At 50.8% G+C, this 22,344-nt stretch overlaps 1 protein-coding gene across 1 annotated transcript in view; it reads left to right on the forward strand.

The window, feature by feature from the left end:
- The window catches only part of abcc2 (ATP-binding cassette, sub-family C (CFTR/MRP), member 2), a 154,603-nt gene that overhangs the window by 28,889 nt on the left and 103,370 nt on the right, over positions 1-22,344 (forward strand). The window contains 5 exon segments of the mRNA XM_072479697.1: positions 1,621-1,676; positions 12,244-12,469; positions 14,321-14,499; positions 16,444-16,621; positions 17,555-17,809. Coding sequence (XP_072335798.1) covers positions 1,621-1,676; positions 12,244-12,469; positions 14,321-14,499; positions 16,444-16,621; positions 17,555-17,809 — 894 coding nt within the window.

Below are 22,344 nucleotides of genomic sequence, written 5' to 3' on the forward strand. Positions count from 1 at the left end.
CAAATCTGTGACCCTCTGGTTACTGGCGCTCCTGCCAGAGGAAACCATTTCTGCTTATTTTACTCCGTCAAAACCCTTTTTCTCATTTTGAACACCTCTGTTAAATATTCACAAACTGTTTCGCGGGCGTTTTTCTCTCACGAAATTGATGAAAGTTTAAGTGGATGAAGCGGAGTTGCTTCTGAGGCAAGGGGCGGCATTCTCCAGTAAACGCGGGCGTTTCACTCTGGACTTTCCTGAAGAAAGACCAGAGTGATTCTCCGACCAGAGTGGGGGGCTGGCAGGACCCCGGCGTGCTCCTCGCAGCTCTGGCAGCAGATACGGGGCCCCGCACCTCCGGCCGGGAGTCCGCGCATGCGCAACCTTCGGCAACCGCCCCGCGCGACATGGCCGACTCGCACCACGGTGCGGCCCCGAAAATATAGCCCCCCCCCCCCCCCACCAAGATCGCACGCACCCGCAGATCGGTGGCCCCCAATTGCTAGCCTGGCCATCACTGAGGCCCCCCCACTCCCCGGTGAAGGATTCCCCAGCCCTCCACCAGGGCGGCCGCAGACTGATTCCGCAGCCGCCACCGGCCGTTCCCAACAGGCAAAACTTGGTTAGAACCATGCCGCCGGGAACTCGGCCAGTTTTCCTGGGAGAATCGTGGAGGTGGGGGGGGGGCTTCTGTCAATGGCCCCCTACTTGCGCCGCGTGGACCGCATGCGCGTGATTCGCGGCGATTCTCCGGGAGCGGCATCGCGCTGAATTTCAGCGTCAACACCCATTCTCCACCTTGCTCCGATCGCGATTTCGGCACGGAGGTTCGGAAAATTCAGTCCAAGGAATCGGTGAGCATTTGTTGAAATGTAAGTAATTTTGTTTAACGAGATTAATCTGGGGTTCCCAGCACTTATTGGAGTCTGTCTTCATTCTTGTGATTTCATAGAATTTCATAGAATTTACAGTGCAGAAGGAGGCCATTGGGCCCATCGAGTCTGCACCGGCTCTTGGAAAGAGCACCCTACCCAATGTCCACACCTCCACCCTATCCCCAGAACCCAGTAACCCCACCCAACACTTAGGGCAATTTTGGACACTAAGGGCAATTTATCATGGCCAATCCACCTAACCTGCACATCTTTGGACTGTGGGAGGAAACCGGAGCATCCGGAGGAAACCCACGCACACACGGGGAGAACATGCAGACTCCGCACAGACAGTGACCCAAGCCGGAATCGAACCTGGGACCCTGGAGCTGTGAAGCAATTGTGCTATCCACAATGCTACCGTGCTGATATTTAATCTTTTTGCTTCAACAATTTTGCAATAATTTCCATGGTGATTCTCTGAATAGATATTCCTCCCAATGGGGTACTGATCCATACTGAGCCCATTTCATCACAGCTCTCTACTGAATTCACTCAGTTGGATACCTGGGATTGTGAGGTAATATAGACAAGGTGGAATTGCAGCTTCTGACCACTTTCCATTGAACGCTGCAGGAAAGCAGGATGTCCAGTGGAGACAATATTGGGAATTGCCTGCATTGTCCTCCTTCAGTTGATTGGGCCACCACGTGTTTGGTTCCCGTTTTCAAGTATTGTTTAAATACAATTGTCTCTTCTCTTTCCTTAGAATCCACAATTATCTGCATCCTTCCTCAGTCAAATAACATTCCACTGGTTTAACAGGTAAGGGAGACGCTCGGCTCCGGCAGTGATTTGCAATGTGGGAAGATCGCACTGTTGGCAAAGTTGAAATTCATGTGGTAAAAGGATGCGGAGGCAGATTAAATGGAAGCTTTCCAAAGGGAATTGGGATAATCGGTGAAGGAATAAAGAGAAAGGAGGGGTAGTGAGAATAATCAGACAGCTCCTTCAGAAAGCAACAGAGGCACAATGGGTCTCAAGGCCATTCCTGGGCTATAAGATTCTATAATTCTATCACAAAGGCCGTTGGGTTAATTGGAGAGGCATCAAAAAGTGGCACCTGGCCCAGCCAATTCCTGAAAGAAAGAGCTTGCATTTCTATAGCGCCATTCACAACCTCATCCGACGAGGAGGATGCGGAGGAGAGCCAGTATGGGCTGGACATAGGGCTTGGCCGGGCACAGGAGGCTGCCTAACGTGTGCCCCACAGCTGCCATGCTGAGGGCAACTTGATCGCCTCCAGGTTCGCCGACTCGGGAGCTAAAGCGTCCCTTCCCACCCCCACAACCCACCTCCTCCACGCACTCCATCCCTCTGGGACTGGGCCACATCCCTCTGGGACTGGGCCACATCCCTCTGGGACTGGGCCACATCCCTCTGGGACTGGGCCACATCCCTCTGGGACTGGGCCATATCCCTCTGGGACTGGGCTACGTCACTCTGGGTTTGGGCCACATCCCTCTGGGACTGGGCCACATCCCTCTGGGACCGAGCCACGTCCCTCTGGGACCGAGCCACGTCCCTCTGGGACTGGGCCACATCCCTCTGGGACCGAGCCACGTCCCTCTGGGACCGAGCCACGTCCCTCTGGGACCGGGCCACATCCCTCTGGGACTGGGCCACATCCCTCTGGGTCTGTGCCACATCTCTCTGGGTCTGGGCCACATCCCTCTTGGACTGGGCCATATCCCTCTGGGACCGAGCCACGTCCCTCTGGGACTGGGCCACGTCCCTCTGGGACTGGGCCACGTCCCTCTGGGACTGGGCCACATCCCTCTGGGTCTGGGCCACATCCCTCTGGGACTGGGCCACGTCCCTCTGGGACTGGGCCACATCCCTCTGGGTCTGTGCCACATCTCTCTGGGTCTGGGCCATATCCCTCTGGGACCGAGCCACGTCCCTCTGGGACTGGGCCACGTCCCTCTGGGACTGGGCCACATCCCTCTGGGACTGAGCCACGTCCCTCTGGGACTACCTCAGGTCAGCCAGCGCCAGGCCAATGCTCTCGACATGACTGGGCCACGCTCTGGAGCGCGGCAGCAATGTCCACGTGGCCCTGATACATGGCTGCCTCTGACATTGTTTAACATAAATTTAGAGTACCTAATTCATTTTTTCCAATTAAGGGGCAATTTAGCGTGGCCAATCCACCTACCCTGCACATCTTTGGATTGTGGGGGCGAAACCCACGCAGACACGGGGAGGATGTGTGGCTGCCTCTGACATGGCCGCCCTGTCCTGTGCCTCATCCACTGCCTGCACACTGCGCCTCAAACCATGGACATCCTGACCCATGGCCGATACCTTCGCCCCTAAGGCCTCCACCGCAGAGGCCACTCGTGCATTGTTGGCCTGGTTGGCACGCGTTGTCTGCACCGCCTCCTGATGGTACAGGCGGTTGGACTCCTCCAACTACACCTACAGGCACTGGCTGGTTGCAGAAAACCCCTTATGTCGCCCCTAGCTTTGCGTCTGCATCTCCAACATTGATGGGGCCACCCTTTCCAGGAGTGCTAGACCGGTCTGGATGGTAGCTAATCCCTGGGGTTTGGGCAGGTCTCCGACTGTCTGCCCCTCGGTCCACCTGATGCACCGCCGCATGCCTGTGGTTTGCGCCAGATACTGCCCCAGGAGCTTCTCCCCGAAAGTGCCCAACCCAGGTGCGTGTCTCTGGGTTGGTGGAGGGGGCCGCTGACAGCAGTGATGAGAAGTCGGTGTTGTCTCCGGAAATGTGCTCCAGGCTGCCGCAGGGTTGCGGCTGGGGGAGGGGGGGCACCGGACGGTTCCGCATCACCTGGTGGTGACCCAGCAAGACACAATACCAGATGCATGGCGAGACTGTGGGGGGATATGGGGGGGAAGGGGTGACTCAAGTCCCATAGGGACGTCGCAATGCATTGGGCGCTCACTTGATTGTCCCATTCTGACTTCCGCCTCGGTGACCATCCGCTCTCCCACCCCGCCAACCAGGTCCACCGCCCTCTGCTCAACGATGGTGAAGAGCCACAGGTCCGGTGGGCCCCCTCCGATCCTTTCTCTCTCCCTGCGGTTGTGGGCCACCTCCTCCTGGGGGGACAGATAATGCAGAGTGTGGGACACACTCAGACGTGGGCAGCACAGGGGGTCCGCGGCTGGTGGCCTGTCTGCGCAGGGCACCCGGCCATGGCAGGCGCTCCAGGTGTTGGCACGTGATGAAGGGTGGGGTGTGAGGGGGCTGCCGGTGGATGCGGTCTGGGGGAGGGTGGGGGGGGTGAGAGGTGGAGGGGTGTCGGGGGAGAGGGGAGGTGCCAGGGGCACCCTGATGGTGACTCACCCGGGCCGCCCTGAGGAGGTCATGCAATCTTTTCCAGCACTGCTGCCCAGCCCTGGTGGTGGGGCCCACGGCGCTCACAGCCTCTGCCACCATCCAGGCCCGGTCAGCGGGTACCAGCCTCCTTCCCACCCCGGGGGACAGAGTGTCCCTTCTGTCCTCCACGGCCTCCTTCAGTGTGTCGAGCTCTGCTTCCGTGTACGTCAGGGCCGCTCTCTGGGCTGGCATCTTCTTGGCTGGAATGAGAGTCTGTGGGGAGTGGCGAGCTTTTATGCAGCCCCAGCCTGTCCCGCTCTCCACTGCCAATCCCGACCACAGCCAATCCGATGCCGGAGTGAGGTGGAATTGCACCGGTTCCACATGGCACGAGTGCTGCCCCATTAGCATGTCCTGAATTACTCCGGAACCAGCACCACCATCGGGACCATGGAACACTTGTTGGGTGAATTGGACATTCTGAATTCTCCCTCTGTGTACCTGAACAGGCGCCGGAATGTGGCGACTAGGGGCTTTTCACAGTAACTTCATTGCAGTGTTAATGTAAGCCTACTTGTGACAATAAAGATGATTATTATCAAATAATAAAGATTATTATTATTATTACATCCCCCCCTTTCAGTCCCGGTGTCAACACAGTCTCTCAAACGGAGGATCCAGCCCTGTATGTTAGAAGGGGTTAGATAAAGCTCTTGGGGAGGTAGGAATCGAAGGAAACCCTCATCCATGTCTCCATTCCCTCTGGACATGACTATTCCAGAGCATCCCCGGCTGACCTTTCACGTTATACCCTCTGTAAGCCTCAGGTCATCCACAACCCTGCTGCCTGTGTCCTTACTCACATCAAGTTTTGTTTCCCTATCACTGAACCATGTTGCCTCCCATTCAAGTAACGTCTTGATTTTAAAATTCCTCCATGGCCTCTTCCACCCCCCCCCCCCTCCCCTACATCTCTGTAATCTCCTTCAGCCCCACAACCCTCCCAGATATCTACGCTCCTCTCATTTTGTTCCCTTTGTCATGTGAGAGCACCTTTAAGAAATGGGTGTTTATAAAATAGCTGTAGTGGATGTACCTTTAAGAAATGGGTGTTTATAAAATAGCTGTAGTGGATGTACCTTTAAGAAATGGGTGTTTATCAGTGATGTCAGGGTGTGGGTGGAGCTGGACTGTCTGACTGCTTTACTTTCGCTTTGGGCTGTCTGGTACAGGGTCCATTTTAGTTTCGTTTTGAGAGCTGGATAGCTGCAGTCTCAGCAAGTAGGTGTATTAGTCTCTCTCTGTAATCTAAAGACTGTCTACAGATCCGTTGGTGATTTAAAAAGAATACCTGTTTCTGTAGAGAAGTTAAACCTGATGTCTTTCTGTAAAAAGGTTTTTTTTTTCTTATGGATGTTGCAAGGAAAGATTGTTAACTGGTTTCATAAATAAACATTGTTTTAATTTAAAAGTATTGTAGATCTCTGTTGCATCACACCTGTAAAGTGTGTTCCCCATAACCACAAAGTTGGTTATAATATGATCAGGGATAGTCAGCATGGCTTTGTGAAGAGTAGGTCATGCCTCACAAACCTTATCGAGTTCTTTGAGAAGGTGACTGAACAGGTAGACGAGGGTAGAGCAGTTGATGTGGTGTATATGGATTTCAGCAAAGCGTTTGATAAGGTTCCCCACGGTAGGCTATTGCAGAAAATACGGAGGCTAGGGATTGAGGGTGATTTAGAGATGTGGATCAGAAATTGGCTAGCTGAAAGAAGACAGAGGGTGGTGGTTGATGGGAAATGTTCAGAATGGAGTTCAGTTACAAGTGGAGTACCACAAGGATCTGTTCTGGGGCTGTTGCTGTTTGTCATTTTTATCAATGACCTAGAGGAAGGCGCAGAAGGGTGGGTGAGTAAATTTGCAGACGATACTAAAGTCGGTGGTGTTGTCGATAGTGTGGAAGGATGTAGCAGGTTTCAGAGGGATATAGATAAGCTGCAGAGCTGGGCTGAGAGGTGGCAAATGGAGTTTAATGTAGAGAAGCGTGAGGTGATTCACTTTGGAAGGAATAACAGGAATGCGGAATATTTGGCTAATGGTAAAGTTCTTGGAAGTGTGGATGAGCAGAGGGATCTAGGTGTCCATGTACATAGATCCCTGAAAGTTGCCACCCAGGTTGATAGGGTTGTGAAGAAGGCCTATGGCGTGTTGGCCTTTATTGGTAGAGGGATTGAGTTCCGGAGTCAGGAGGTCATGTTGCAGCTGTACAGAACTCTGGTACGGCCGCATTTGGAGTATTGCGTACAGTTCTGGTCACCGCATTATAGGAAGGACGTGGAGGCTTTGGAGCGGGTGCAGAGGAGATTTACCAGGATGTTGCCTGGTATGGAGGGAAAATCTTATGAGGAAAGGCTGATGGACTTGAGGTTGTTTTCGTTGGAGAGAAGAAGGTTAAGAGGAGACTTAATAGAGGCATACAAAATGATCAGGGGGTTGGATAGGGTGGACAGTGAGAGCCTTCTCCCGCGGATGGATATGGCTGGCACGAGGGGACATAACTTTAAACTGAGGGGTAATAGATATAGGTCAGAGGTAGGTTCTTTACGCAAAGAGTGGTGAGGCCGTGGAATGCCCTACCGGCAACAGTAGTGAACTCGCCAACATTGAGGGCATTTAAAAGTTTATTGGATAAACATATGGATGATAATGGCATAGTGTAGGTTAGATGGCTTTTGTTTCGGTGCAACATCGTGGGCCGAAGGGTCTGTACTGCGCTGTATTGTTCTATGTTCTATGTTCTATGTAAAGTTGTGGGTCAGGTGAACTCCATGATACACTTTGGGGTTCTCGAAACCCTGGCCCATAACACCTTGAGCATCACCTGTTTTAATTGCTCCAACCTTGGTGCCCTCGGCCCGGGTTGTCTGTGCCTTACGTTCTGGAATACCCTCCTTACACCTCTCTCTGTCTCTGCCGACTTTCCTCCTTTGACAAGCTGTGTAAAACATAACTCCTCAACCAAGCTTTTGGCCACCTGACCTATCGTCTCTTTCTGTGGCTTGGAGCCATATTTTGTTATATAGCGCTCCTGAAAATGAAAAAAAAGGAAAATCGTTGATTGTCACAAGTGGGCTTCAAATGAAGTTACTGTGAAAAGCCCCTAGTCGCCACATTCCGGCGCCTGTTCGGGGAGGCTGGTGCGGGAATTGAACCGCGCTGCTGGCCTGCCTTGGTCTGCTTTCAAAGCCAGCGATTTAGCCCTCTGCTAAACCAGCCCTGGTAAACACCTGGAGATGTTTTGTCACATTAAAAGTGCTGTAAAAATGAGTTGGGCTGGATTCTCCGATTCTCAGGCTATGTCGTGATGCTGGCATGGGAATCATAGAATCATAGAAGTTTACAGCGTGGAAACAGGCCCTTCGGCCCAACCAGTCCATGCCACCCAGTTTTTACCATTAAGCTAGTCCCAGTTGCCCGCACTTGGCCCATAACCCTCTATACCCATCTTACCCATGTAACTGTCTAACTGTTTTTTAAAAGACACAATTGTACCCGCCTCTACTGCTACCTCTGGCAGCCCATTCCAGACACTCACTACCCTCTGAGTGAAGAAATTGCCCCTCTGGGCCCTTCTGAATCTCTCCCCTCTCACCTTAAACCTATGCCCTCTAGTTTTAGACTCCCCTACCTTTGGGAAAAGATGTTGACTATCTACCTTATCTATGCCCCTCATTATTTTATAGACCTCTATAAGATCACCCCTAAGCCTCCTACGCTCCAGGGAAAAAAGTCCCAGTCTATCCAGCCTCTCCTTATAACTCGAACCATCAAGTCCCGGCAACATCCTAGTAAATCTTTTCTGCACTCTTTCTAGTTTAATAATATCCTTTCTATAATAGGGTGACCAGAACTGCACACGGTATTCCAAGTGTGGCCGTACCAATGTCTTGTACAACTTCAACAAGACGTCCCAACTCCTGTATTCAATGTTCTGACCAATGAAACCAAGCATGCCGAATGCCTTCTTCACCACCCTGTCCACCTGCGACTCCACCTTCAAGGAGCTATGAACCTGTACTCCTAGATCTCTTTGTTCTATAACTCTCCCCAACGCCATACCATTAACTGAGTAGGTCCTGGCCTGATTCGATCTGCCAAAATGCATCACCTCACATTTATCTAAATTAAACTCCATCTGCCATTCGTCGGCCCACTGGCCTAATTGATCAAGATCCTGTTGCAATCCTAGATAACCTTCTTCACTATCCACTGTGCCACCAATCTTGGTGTCATCTGCAAACTTACTAACCATGCCTCCTAAATTCTCATCCAAATCATTAATATAAATCACAAATAACAGTGGACCCAGCACCGATCCCTGAGGCACACCACTGGTCACAGGCCTCCAGTTTGAAAAACAACCCTCTACAACCACCCTCTGTCTTCTGTCGTCCAGCCAATTTTGAATCCAATTGGCAACCTCACCCTGGATCCCGTGAGCTTTAACCTTCTGCAACAACCTACCATGCGGTACCTTGTCAAAGGCTTTGCTAAAGTCCATGTAGACAACGTCTACTGCACTGCCCTCATCTACCTTCTTGGTCGCCCCTCAAAAAACTCAATCAAATTTGTGAGACATGATTTTCCACGCACAAAGCCATGCTGACTGCCCCGAATCAGTCCTTGCCTCTCTAAATGCTTGTAGATCCTGTCTCTCAGAATACCTTCTAGCAACTTACCTACTACAGACGCTAGGCTCACCGGTCTGTAGTTCCCAGGCTTTTCCCTGCTGCCCTTCTTAAACAAGGGCACAACATTCACCACTCTCCAATCTTCAGGCACCTCACCTGTGGCTGCCGATGATTCAAATATCTCTGTTAGGGGACCCGCAATTTCCTCCCTAGCCTCCCACAACATCCTGGGATACATTTCATCAGGTCCCGGGGATTTATCTACCTTGATGCGCTTTAAGACTTCCAGCACCTCCTCCTCTGTAATATGCACACTTCTCAAGACATCACTATTTATTTCCCTTAGTTTCCTAACATCCATGCCTTTCTCCACCGTGAATACCGATGAGAAATATTCATTCAGGATCTCACCCAACTCTTGTGGCTCTGCACATAGATGTCCTTGTTGATCCTTAAGAGGCCCTACTCTGTCCCTAGTCACTCTTTTTCCCTTTATGTATCTGTAGAAGCTCTTTGGATTCTCCTTTGCATTATTTGCCAAAGCAATTTCATGTCCCCTTTTTGCCCTCCTGTTTTCCCTCTTAACTCTATTTCGACAATCTCTATACTCTGCAAGGGATCCACTTGATCCCAGTTGTTTATGTACGTCATATGCCTCCTTCTTCTTTTTGACCAGAGTCTCAATATCTCGAGTCATCCAGGGTTGCCTACTTCTACCAGCCTTGCCCTTCACTCTAAAGGGAATGTGCTTACCCTGAACCCTGGTTAACACATTTTTAAAAGCCTCCCATTTACCAGCCGTCCCTTTGCCTGCCAACAGTCTCCCCCAATCTACCTCTGAAAGTTCCTATCTAATACCATCAAAATTGGCCTTGCCCCAATTAAGAATTTTAACTCTTGGGCCAGACCTATCATTCTCCATAGCTATCTTAAAACTAATGGAGTTATGGTCACTTGTCCCAAAGTGATCCCTCACTAACACTTCTGTCACTTGCCCTTCCTTATTTCCCAAGACGAGGTCAAGTTTTGCCCCCTCTCTAGTCGGTCCATCCACATACTGAATGAGAAATTCCTCCTGAATACACTCAACAAATTTCCCTCCATCCAAGCCCCTAATGCTATGGCTGTCCCAGTCAATGTTGGGAAAGTTAAAGTCCCCTACTATTAACACCCTATTTTCCTTGCAGCTATCTGTAATCTCCTTACATATTTGCTCCTCAATTTCCCGCTGACTATTTGGGGGCCTGTAGTACAGTCCTATCAAGGTGATCTCTCCCTTCTTATTTTTCAGTTCCACCCATATAGACTCAGTGGGCGAACCCTCGGATATATCCCCTCTAAGTACTGCCGTGATGTTCTCCCTAATCAAAAACGCCACTCCTCTCTTCCCTCCTGTTCTATCCTTTCTTTAGCATCTGTACCCCGGAACATTGAGCTGCCAGTCCTGCCCCTCCCTTAGCCATGTTTCAGCCATAGCTATAATATCCCAGTCCCATGTGCCCATCCATGCCCTGAGTTCATCCGCTTTGCCCGTCAGGCCCCTTGCATTGAAATAAATGCAGTTTAATGTAGACTTTCCTTGCTCTCTGCCCTGCTTTCTCTGGTCATGCTTTACACACTCTCCCTTCCTGCCTTTTTCCGTCCCCACTGACTTCCTACATCGGTTCCCATCCCCCTGCCACATTAGTTTAAACCCTCCCCAACTGCACTAGCAAACACACCCCCGAGAACATTGGTTCCAGTCTCACCCAGATGCAGACCGTCCGATTTGTACAGGTCCCACCTCCCCCAGAACCGGTCCCAATGTCCCAGGAATTTGAAACCCTCCCTCTTGCACCATCTCTCAAGCCACGTATTCATCCTAGCTATCCTGTCATTCCTACTCTGACTATCACGTGGCACTGGTAGTAATCCTGAGATTACTACCTTTGAGGTCCTACTTTTTAGTTTAACTCCTAACTCCCTGAATTCAGCTTGTAGGACCTCATCCCGTTTTTTACCTATATCGTTGGTGCCTATATGCACCACGACAGCTGGCTGTTCACCCTCCCCCTCCAGAATGCCCTGCAGCCGCTCCGAGGCATCCTTGACCCTTGCACCAGGGAGGCAACATACCAACCTGGTGGTGAAAACAGGCCCCGATCCTCCGTTTGGCTGGGGGCTAGTAGGACAGCAGCGTAGAGCCCCCGGCTCTAGCCGCCGATACGGTTGGAGAATGGCCGTGTCCGTGGCTGCGCATGCGCATATCAGCGGCCTGCAGCAGCCATGCCGTGCAACATGGCGCCGGCCACGCGCGGACCCACCCTCCCAAATACCCCCCTTTGGTTGGCTCACGACCCCCGGACCACCCCTCAACAGTGCCCCCAGCCCGCGGATCAGCACTCCCCCGACTGTGGCGGCGCTGGACAGAGTCCGCAGCCGCCACGCCGAGCTCCTGACAAGTAATAGCATGAGAGACCCACGCCGTGGGGAACTCGGCCGGTCGGGGGCGGAGCATCGGGGGGGGGGAGGGCCTCAGGGAACGTCCTGAGGCCGTCGATACGGTGTGTGGCGTACTCCTAGAGTATGTCGCTTCGGAGGGGGCGGAGCATCGCGAAAGCGGCGCTGCCCCCGATTTCAGCGAGGACTTTGATTCTCCGGCCGATCAGCGAACTCGATTTTGGCGTCGGCGACTGGAGAATTCCGCCCGTTGCTTATATCGGAAAGACTGATCAGTCATCTGGGGAGTCCAGGTTAACTCCATTGAAGTTGGATTGAAGAAAGTGGAATCTGTATCCCGCTGTGCAAAATTCTAATGAAATTTTTACAGAAGCTTACAGCACAGAAGGAGGCCATTCAGCCCATTGTACCTGTGCTAGCTCAGTGAACTAACTATCAAATGAGTTCCACTCTCTCTCCCCTGCTCTCCATATTACTGCAAATATCTCCTTATCAGAATATATCCAATTTTTAATGTGGCACCTTCTGTTCTTATTTGTACATCGTAAACTCTGATTTTTTTTTAACAATTAATAATTGGTACGTAACAAGACTTACAACAGTTTGGGAAGCAGAGGATTATAGAGCACCAAAGTTTCTCAGTAGAATAGTCTGAGGAGCGCAGTGTGGGATTGAAAACCTGAGGTGTTATGGTGCCTCTGCTGGTGGGAGGATATAATTACAGTGTGACATGTTTACATAGGAGATTTCCATTATCAACGTCACCATTGGATTCTATAATATAATCAAATTATAACATATTCAAAACTTCGATAGAAAAAGTGTAACAAAAATGTGCCAACAGGAGGTAATGTTTTGCAGACAGGAATTGTACAATCGGCTGCAATTAATGTTTTGGCATTTCATGTAGGATGATGATAAAGGGGTACAGAAAACCCCTGGAGACCAAACACCTTTGGGAGTTGAATGAAATTGACAAAACGCAAACCATTCATGCCAACTTTGAGCGGTACATGATTCAAGGCCTGAGGGAGGCGCGAAGGAAGATGGAAGAAAAGCAGAAAAAGAAAATTCTTAAAGACACAGAGCAAATGAACGGCTTCAGCAGGAGTGCCAGTCAGGATATCTTAGTCATGGTAGGTGGCTCGCAGACCACCACCTTCTATACTGTATAGCATCACATTGTGCAATTGTGTTTCGACCTCGTGGATGGTTCTATCCTCTGGTCAAGCATTGGATACGACATCTCTTCCACCTTTGTGACTGAGTTTCTTTGCTAACACTCAGGAAGGTCCCAGAATTTCCTAAGCTGATTTGCCACAAGTCCGCTTTGTCAGGAGAAAATTAGTAACAAAAATGTCCCAACAGAAAGTGATGTTTTGCAGACAGGAATTGTGCCCAGACCCCTTTGTGGGTGGGGTGTGTCACATTTCTTGGTGGTGTCTGCCTTCAGACCCATTGACACTCTTGCTAGGATCATCCGCTTCTTCCACCGTTCCAGACCTTGCACGCTCAGAGGGGGGGTCATGCCCCGATCGACACCAAGCTGATGAAACCCTGATTGAGTTCAACTCATCAACTGAGGTGAGGTACCAGGATGTGCCCGCTGGTGTGCATTGCCAGTTACATGGAGGCATACGTGAGAGCTGGGGAGCCTTTAGGAAGCCTGACCAGCATTCCAAAACCAGAATGTGCACCTGGCAGTGACCCAGAGGTACTGGCCCCGTCACAGAAATCCCCACACATCCCACATTACCGAGCGTAGCACTGAGTCAGGTGAGCCAGAAACACGTTGGTTCCATTTTGGTTGAGTTAATTTGATTTCAGCGAGAGCAGCAATTTGTGACTCATTTCTCCTTGAGCTCTATGGGGTTAGGAGGGAAGATCAGATTGGGTTCCAGCTTCTCACCTCTGTTCAGTGACTCATAGAACTTTCCGGCACAGAAGGAGGCCACTCGACCCATCAGTCCACTGCTGGAAGTTTGAAAGATCCGTCTGATCAACCCCACTCTTCCGTAGCGCTACAGATTCTTCATTTGCGAGTTTTGATTCAATTCCCTGTTGGAAGTTACTGTTAAATTTGTTTTCTCCACGAGTTAGTGCATTCCAGATCACAGCAACTCGCTGTGGAATAAAACCATCTCCTCCTCTCCACTAACTCAGTTATCTTCAATCTGTTCCCTCTGGTTACCCAACCTCCTTCAAACGTCCCTCCCTATTTTTCTTCATGAAGATCCTGTAAAATCTCTGTTAAATCTTACCATAACTTTCTCAGCCGGAAGGCGAGCAATCCTAACTCATTGTGCGCTTGACCGTGTACATAAAGGTCAGACTCATTCATGATGTCTTCAGCCATTCATGATGTCTCCAGCGCTCACTTATAATAAGTGAAAGAGTACACAGACAGCACAGAAATAGCCTCCCCTCACCCCTCTTCACCCAGTCTCATCACCATTTGCCAGGACTTTCTTTATTTATTCTTTCACCGCATGTGGACATCGCTGGCTAGGCCAGCATTTATTGCCCATCCCTCATTGCCCTTGAGAAGGTGGTGGTGAGCTGCCTTCTTCAACTGCTGCAGTCCGTATGGTGTAGGTACATCCACAGTGCTGTTAGGGAGGGAGTTCCAGGATTTTGAGCCAGCGATAGAGAAGGAACGGCCGTTATATTTCCAAGTCAGTATGGTAAGGGATTTGGAGAAGGTGTCCTATGATGTAATCCCAGTTATATTGGCAGAATTACATCTCGGGCAAACGCCCAGGCCCTACCAGTAGTTGGTTATGTCATTGCGATGGAAATACTATTGGTTCTGAATGTAAAGGTTCTCAGTCATTCCGCATATCCTCAGACATATTCCAATGCGAGGGCCCACTACCTGGTTCGAACCCAGTTTTCTTGGTCCGTGGGGAGTGCTGGGCGTGCAGGTTTCGTGACGCCGTTGTGACTTGTGGCCGTACTCTGTATTGTTTCTCTCATTCATCCTTTAGGAAGAAAAGAGCAGGAAAGAGAAAAAGGAGAAGCCCAAGAAGGAGGAATCGGCACCGAAGGTGGCTGAGGGGTGGCTGGTGTGGTCGATGATGAAAACCTATCGACACATCCTCATCAAAGGGGTCATTTTTAAACTCTTACACGATATTTTGGTGTTTGTGAGTCCACAGCTGCTGAAGTGAGTGGAATAAAAACAGTATTTCCAGCACAGAAACAGTCCATTCGGCCCAAATGGTCCCTGCTGATCTTCATGCCTCACCCTCCTTCATCGCACCCTATCAGCATGTCCTTCTATCCCTTTCTGTCTCACGTGTTTATCCATCTTTCTCTTAATTATATCGATGTTATCCACCTCAGACACGCCCTGTCATCACGAGTTCTACATTCTCACTACTCTAAGTAAAGATATTGCACCTGAATTCGCTCCTCAATTTATTCGTGACCACCTTCTATTTATAGTTTCGATTTCCCCCAGGATGGTGCCATCTTCTCCCCATGTCCACTCTGTCCATAATTGTAAAGCAGGGGTGTTGGCCGTGATCTCAGGAGGGCTGAAGGGTTTAAAATATACTTACATTTCTATAGCACCTTTCATAGCCACTGGATGCTTCAAAGTGCCTGATAGCCAATGAAGTACTTTTTGACGTGCAATCACTGTTGGCAGATAGGCCACACAGCAGCCAATTCTCACACAGCAGACCCCCTCAAACTGAGACGTGTTCCTCTCCAGAGAACCTGTTTTTGTGACGTTGATTGAGGATAAATATTGGTCGGGACACTGACAATATGTGGAGCATAACTCACCAGCTCTTCTTAGAAATAATAATATGGCACCTTTTACATCCAGCAAAGCAGGCAGGTGGGGCCTCGGTTTAATGTCTCGTCTGAAATGTGGCGGGAGCGATTCTCCGAAATGGAGACAAAGTGCCGACGCCGGAGTGAAAACCGGAGTGTTTCCGGCGTCGGAGCCCGCTCCCAGCCCCCTATTCTCCCACCCCCGGGGGGGGCTAGGAGCAGCGTCGCGTATTTTACGCGCGCTGGGCCTTGGCGTCGCGTAAAAAGCGGCGCCGCGTCAATGATGCGGCCGGCGTCGCGTAAATGACGTCATCCGCGCATGCGCTGTTGCTGTCCTCCCCGAGGCCGCCCCGCAAGAAGATGGCGGATGGATCTTGCGGGGCGGCGGAGGAAAGGAGGTCCTCATTCCGAGAGGCCGGCCCGCCGATCGGTGGGCGTGGCGGGACTCCCGCGGTGCCCCGGCGATTCTCCCGCCTGGCGTGGGGGGGGGGGAGAATTCCGCCCGGCATCTCTGACAGTGCAGCACTCCCTCAGTATCGCACTGGAGTGCCACACTGCATTTTAGTGCTCAAACCCGGGAGTGAGACTTGAATCCAGAGCCATCTGAAAATGTACCTGATCTCTTATCTTTCGCTGTGTTATCTAAAACCTCTCCCCCCCCCCCCCCCCCCCGCCCCCCCCCCCCCCCCCCTCCGAACCTCTGTTCTGTGCAGAGATCACTTCTCCATCAACTGCCCCAGTGCCACCTACATCCCCTTTATTCATATGGCGCAGTCTATTGAAACACTGAATGAGGTCTATTAACAATAAAGCATCCATTCAAACTCAAATGCTGGGGAGCTTGATTCTTTCCTAACAACTAGTATTTGTATTTCCCCGATTTACTGCTTTTAGCTTCTGAGTCCCCATCTCTGTCACCTCCTCCAGCCCCACAACCCTCTGAGATCTCTGCCCTCCTCAAATTCGAGCCTCTTGCACATCATCTGGCGTCATTGGCTCGATCCTTGACGTCTGTGTTTCCAGCTGCCAGGGTCCCAAGCCTTGGAATTCCCTCCCCAAATCGCTCTACCTCGCTCCCTCTTCCGCTTCAGTTGCTCCTTAAAACTCAGCTCTTTGACCAAGTTTTCGTGTTCTTGCTCCAATATCTCCTCATGTTGCTCAGTGTCAATTTTGTTTGATAACGCTCCTGCGGTGTGCTCTGGGATATTTTATTACATTAAAGGAGATATATAAATGCAAGGTCTTGTGTTGACCCGATGTACCCAGATTTTCTGTTTCAGGTGCCGACTTTAATCTAATTTTACTCTGCTCCCTTTTTAATGAACAGATTGATGGTTTCCTTCACTGCGGACCCATCTATTTACCAGTGGATGGGATACATGTACGCTGTGCTGCTATTCATCACTGCCTTGATTCAGTCACTATTGTTGCAGCAGTATTTCCAGTGTTGCTTCCTGCTAGGAATGCGAGTGCGGACGGCGATCACAGCAGCCGTCTACAAGAAGGTGCAGTACCAGAGAACGGCTCTAACACTGGGATATCGAATGATAGGAAATCTGGAATAAAATTTAAAGAGAAGATTCAAAGAGGCCAGAACTGGAGGAATGCAGAAATCTCAGAGGGTGGTCGGGCTGGAGGAGATCACAGAGGATAGGGAGGGGTGAGGCGGGAGCCAATGTAGATCAGTGAGCACAGGGGGTGATGGGTAAATGGAACCATTTGATCTGGTAGCGACAAAAAGGATTAAAAATCCAGGCCAGGTAAAATCTGCGAAATTCCTCTGCAGCCCTCTTGGAGGATCCGTGCTGGTCCAGGAGAGGGTCCTGGCCCCGATTCACATCGTACTGCTCTGTCCTCCTCTCCAATGTCCAGATTTGCTTGAAAAACTTCCACCAAGTTCCACCCCTCCCTCTTAGCCCCTTTTGCAACCCTCTAAACTGCATTGGGGGTGAGTGTGTCCCGAGGGGCTCAGTACACCAGCCAGTTATGTGTCTGCTCACTCCGATGAGGCCTACATCACAGGCCCAAATAAAGCAACCTGATAATCAGAACAAACGTCACCAATAATATAACTGCGGGGGGGGGGGGGGGGACAGGCATGGGTGGATCAGCGTAAAATCAGATGTGGGGGGGGCAGCACGGTGGCGCAGTGGGTTAGCACTGCTGCCTCATGGCGCTGAGGTCCCAGTTCGATCCTGGCCCTGAGTCACTGTCCGTGTGGAGTTTGCACATTCTCCCCGTGTCTGTGTGGGTCTCACCCCCACAACCCAAAGATGTGCAGGGTAGGTGGATTGGCCATGCTAAATTGCCCCTTAATTGCAAAAAATTAATTGGGTACTCTAAATTTATTTTTAAAAATCAGATGTGGCGTCCGATCTGAACATGCTTCCTTCCAAAATTGGGGCTGAATTAAGTTGTGTTTTTCCATCTCTTGACAGGCGTTGACAGTATCCAACACAACCCGCAAGGAATCGACAGTGGGCGAGATTGTGAATTTGATGGCTGTGGATGCACAGAGGTTTAACGATGTCACAAACTTCATCCACTTGCTGTGGTCGGCTCCCTTGCAAATTTTGGTCGGAGTTGTTTTCCTATGGCAGGAACTGGGGCCTTCGGTCTTGGCTGGGTTGGCGGTCATGGTCTTGCTGATTCCCCTCAATGGGGTGTTGGCAAGCAGAAACAAGGGTCTACAGGTAATGAGATACCTTCGCAAGGTTGTCTTTGTCACTGTCAGTTCAGGAGGTGAAGGGCTTTGGGGAGGGCGCAGAGCGGCAATTTATTGGAATGGATGAAGATGCGGAAAGTCTAGAGAAGTTGGGATTGTTTTCTTATGATCAGATGTTTAAGGGAAAATTTAACTTGTATGGTACAAGAGGCATTGTCTATTGTCTGAAATTTGCTCCTTTAACCTCTCCGCATCGCCCTCTCTCGCCTCCTTTAAAACCAATCTCTTTGCCCAAACCTTTATTCTCCTGTTCGAATATCCTTTGTGACTTGGGTGTCAGATTTTGTTTAACACTCCCATGAAGCACCTTGATGTTACTACCTTAAAGGTGATTTTCAAAGACATGGGCGCAGTCTACCGGCTGTGTTCCACCTGAACAAATTTTGGGTTCTCCCGGAGTGGTTAAGCCACTTCTAAGTCGGGTCCCGTCAGGATGTCGGCAGTAATATGTTGCTAACTTTTGGTTGGCTCTTAATTCGTTGCCCGTTGGGTCTTTACTGAATTTGCTCTGTTTCTATAACCTTTGCTCTAGAGTCGCCAGATATCTTTATGATACCGCCACGAGGTTCAAGTTCAAGTGCTGATCAATAACTCAACACACCAATTAGTAAGATTCAAATCAAAACACATTTATTATGCACAGTAAATCACTACTCATGCATAAACTCTACTTACTAGACTATTCTCTATCACTAAAAGGCCTATACTTAGCTTCGGAATTGGCCCACCAGGTCAGGGGAACAAATGGCCTTTTGTTTGATCTGAGTCTGCAGGATTCAAAAGCTGGTATGGACTGGTAGCTAGGAGCGCCTATCTCGTAGCGTGCGTTGACTGGAGACTTACTTGGTTGATGCGGCAGCTTAGACAGTTCACTCTCACGGGTTGATTCGAGTTGCTGAGTGACCCTGCCAAGAAGACCGATTTGAACTTGGGGGCTTTACTTTATAGTCCCCAGGGGCTTCGCGCCATTCGGGGCGGACCCCGTATCTGGTTCCAAGTGATTGGACTACGTTCCGATCACTGGGATCGATTTCTCCAATACTGGAGCGGTTCCCTGATCGCTGGGCGGTCCCTAAGTGCCCGTTGGCCTTCCTTTGTCTTGGCCCCTGCTGGCGCCGAGGAGTCTGGCTTGGCCTTATTCACCTTAAGTGTTTCAATTGTGCCCGGGGATCGCTCATTAATATGCAGATGGCTGCTGGTTTCAGTGCTGTCTGGGATTTTGCAAGTTCTAATACACAGGATTTCTGCACTTGCTAGTTTTTGCCTGTGTTGGCTGAATTTCCCTGTAGTCTTTGCAGTTCTCCATTTTAAGTCGGGAAGTGGCCAACCCAGGTGGCTACACTCCCTCCTTGTGATCCCTAACGCGAAGCGTGAAGGATCACATAACTGCGTTGTCTTCTCTTCCTGACCCAGCGAGCACTCTTCCATGGCCTCTACACTGACCATAACTATGTTTGAAAAACGTTTTAACTAAGAATTCTAAGAGGCGCTGTGTCAGACAGGGACATGCATTACAAAAAAAAAAACGGTACCTCTAACTGTCCTCAATAAACTACACTCACTCAAACATTCAATCATACTAACTTCCTAACAATACAAAAATAATAGCAGCATTCACATTTTTCCTCTGGCTTGGCAGTCAAGCACAGAGGTGTACAATATTTCCGTTGTAAACAAAACACATTTCTTTATGTACAAAGATGCAACACAAATGTTCTTTATTGTAGATCAAGGGGTTCGGGGTCCTGGTGATAACCGAAAATAGGGGATCTTATCCTGTATACCGGGGTGCGAGAGCGGTAGGCTCTCCTTCGCCATTTCCTCATGCGGATAGTCTGTACGATGCTGCAGAGTATCGCCAATACTAGAAGGGATTCAATTACATATGATAGTGAATACCAGGGGCGTCATTCTCCGACCCCCCGCCGGGTCGGAGAATCACCGGGGGCTGCCGTGAATCCCGTCCCCGCCGGTTGCCCAAGTCTCCGGCACCAGAGATTCGGCAGGGGCGGGAATCGCGCCGCGCCGGTTGGCGGGCCCCCCCGCTCGATTCTCCGGCCCGGATGGGCCAAAGTCCCGCCGATAAATTGCCTGTCCCGCCGGCGTAAATTAAAGCACCTATTTACCGGTGGGACAAGGCGGCGTGGGCGGGCTCCGGGGTCCTGGGGGGGGCGCGGGGCGATCTGACCCCGGGGGGTGCCCCCACGGTGGCCTGGCCCGCGATCGAGGCCCACCGATCCGCGGGGGGGCCTGTGCCGTGGGGGCACTCTTTCCCTTCCGCCTCCGCCACGGTCTCCACCATGGCGGAGGCGGAAGAGACTCCCTCCACTGCACATGCGCGGGAAACTGTCAGCGGCCGCTGACGCTCCCGCGCATGCGCCGCCCCGACATGTCATTTCCGCGCCAGCTGGCGGGGCGGAAATTCCTCCGGCGTCGGCCTAGCCCCTCAATGTTGGGGCTCAGCCCCCAAAGATGCGGAGCATTCCGCACCTTTGGGGCGGCGCGATGCCCGTCTGATTGGCGCCGTTTGGGCGCCAGTCGGCGGACATCGCGCCGTTTCGGGAGAATTTCGCCCCAGGTTATGAACGTATCACACCATGATGGTGTGTCGGTGACTATCTCGGGGTTAACTATTTCAGGGTGCAGTGTATGGTAGGGGTGAGAATCATTTACGGCCTGTGTGGTAGGGGTCAGGGGGTCCGCATTCGCACGGAACCGGATACAAATTACAGTAACGACGAAAAACACGTATGACGTCTTCATTGTTGTCTTCTTTCCTTTTCGTCTCTTCGTTTCCGTTTATTTTCTCTTCCTGGAGCTTCTGGAATCCTGTGGATCAAGCATAGTTTCTGTTACTATCTTGGTTAATATCTCATGCGTTAGCATGTCTGTCTTGTAGTGCTAATTTCCTTTTATAATTTGTCACCATGTGTGACTCCCTCATTTTTCTTTTAAACCGAAAATTTGGACTAGACATCGAGAACTGAAACAGTGCGAGCCGTATCGCAGGCTGTGCGATTTACCATCCAAATGTTTGAGGATGTAAATAGCATAGGGATGGCAACCTAAGGGTTGCCCGAAAACAAAACAAAACTTTTTGAACCAGAGTGCCGAAATGAGGTGCGTATGGGCCGCGACGGGTAATATTTGGATGGAATCCCCGGGTAGGACGGTGATCAATGCCGTATGTGCTCTACCCGAGTGTAGCTGACCAAAGGGGGGGTCCTCAGGCAGGGCGGAGACCAATGCCGTTTCTCCACTGCCTGAGCAACCGGCAAGAACGGGCAAAAATGTAGTCATCGTGGTGGGGCTGCTGTAAAGGTTCTACCGTCGAACCAGAAGAGCAGTTATGAATGGGGGCTGGCAAGCTCTCAGCGGTTTCTGCCGATAAGCGTGCTGGCAAGTTTTCACAGGTTTCTGCCGACAAATATGGCGTGTGGCCGTGGAACTTCCGAGTGTACAAACAACACTTAACAATAACACTAACAAACAACATTGAACAACATGCTGCAGGTTCCATCAGAAAGGACATCGTAAATCACATTTGGACTGGGGTGTAACTAGCATATGGAGGGAGTGCAGCGTGACCGAAGAAGAGAGGAAAGACGAGTGAAACAAAAATGAAGTGGCCTTGCTGAGGTAACGCTGCCATGAGAAGTGGTGGGTAAGCGCTCACAGTTTGCACGGGGCAGCTGGGACCTTGTAGCTGCTGTGGGTGGTGTTCTCTTTCATATCTGGGGGCTAGTCTAGCTTGTGGGGGTCTCCTGCAATCTCGGGCGAAGTGTCCTGACTGCCCACAGTTGTAACATGACCCCTGGGGCACATAAGGTGGAGCAGGCTCTCTGGTGCATTGTTCCCTTGGGTATGGTTCCCTGGGTGGGGGGGGTCGGGGCTATTGGTGTCGTTGCTGGTTCAGGGGGCATTGGGGGGCTGATTCCGTTGCTGTTTCAGGGGGCTTGACATTCTTGTGCGTAATGTCCTAACTGTCCACAATTGTAACACTTCCGTGATTTCTGTGGGGGGCTGTTCCTGCCTTCGTTCACCCATGCGGGGTTCTGGTGCGTCTTAACTGCATGGATATCTGCCTCTGCCTGCAGTTCTTCGTGTTTCTTAATTACGGGTTTGTTTTGGACAGATTGCTCCCAGGTGTGGGACAGTCTTTTTAAAACCCATTTTTCATTGTGCGCTTCTTCTGAGGGGTCATAGTTGGTACAGGCCTTTTGTCCTGTCTCTGTGGCATGGGAGATGAGGGTGCGGGTCCATTTGGTCATACCGTCTTGGGACAAATGGGCACGGCCTAAATTGCCGAAAACGGCTGTAAAATGAATCCACAGGCGTCCAGCAAACGCTGTGGGGTGTTCTGTCTTTTTCTGCCTGCACTTATTCAGGCCTTCTACCGGGTCACCTCTGTTGTAACCGATCCCATCTAGGATCGCTGTGTGCATCTCTGCAAGGGTGCCTCCTCCTACATTCTGTGGGTCGGGAAGGGCTGCTAAGACTGAA

Source organism: Scyliorhinus torazame, chromosome 16 (genome assembly GCF_047496885.1).
Source record: "Scyliorhinus torazame isolate Kashiwa2021f chromosome 16, sScyTor2.1, whole genome shotgun sequence".
NCBI lineage: Eukaryota > Metazoa > Chordata > Chondrichthyes > Carcharhiniformes > Scyliorhinidae > Scyliorhinus > Scyliorhinus torazame.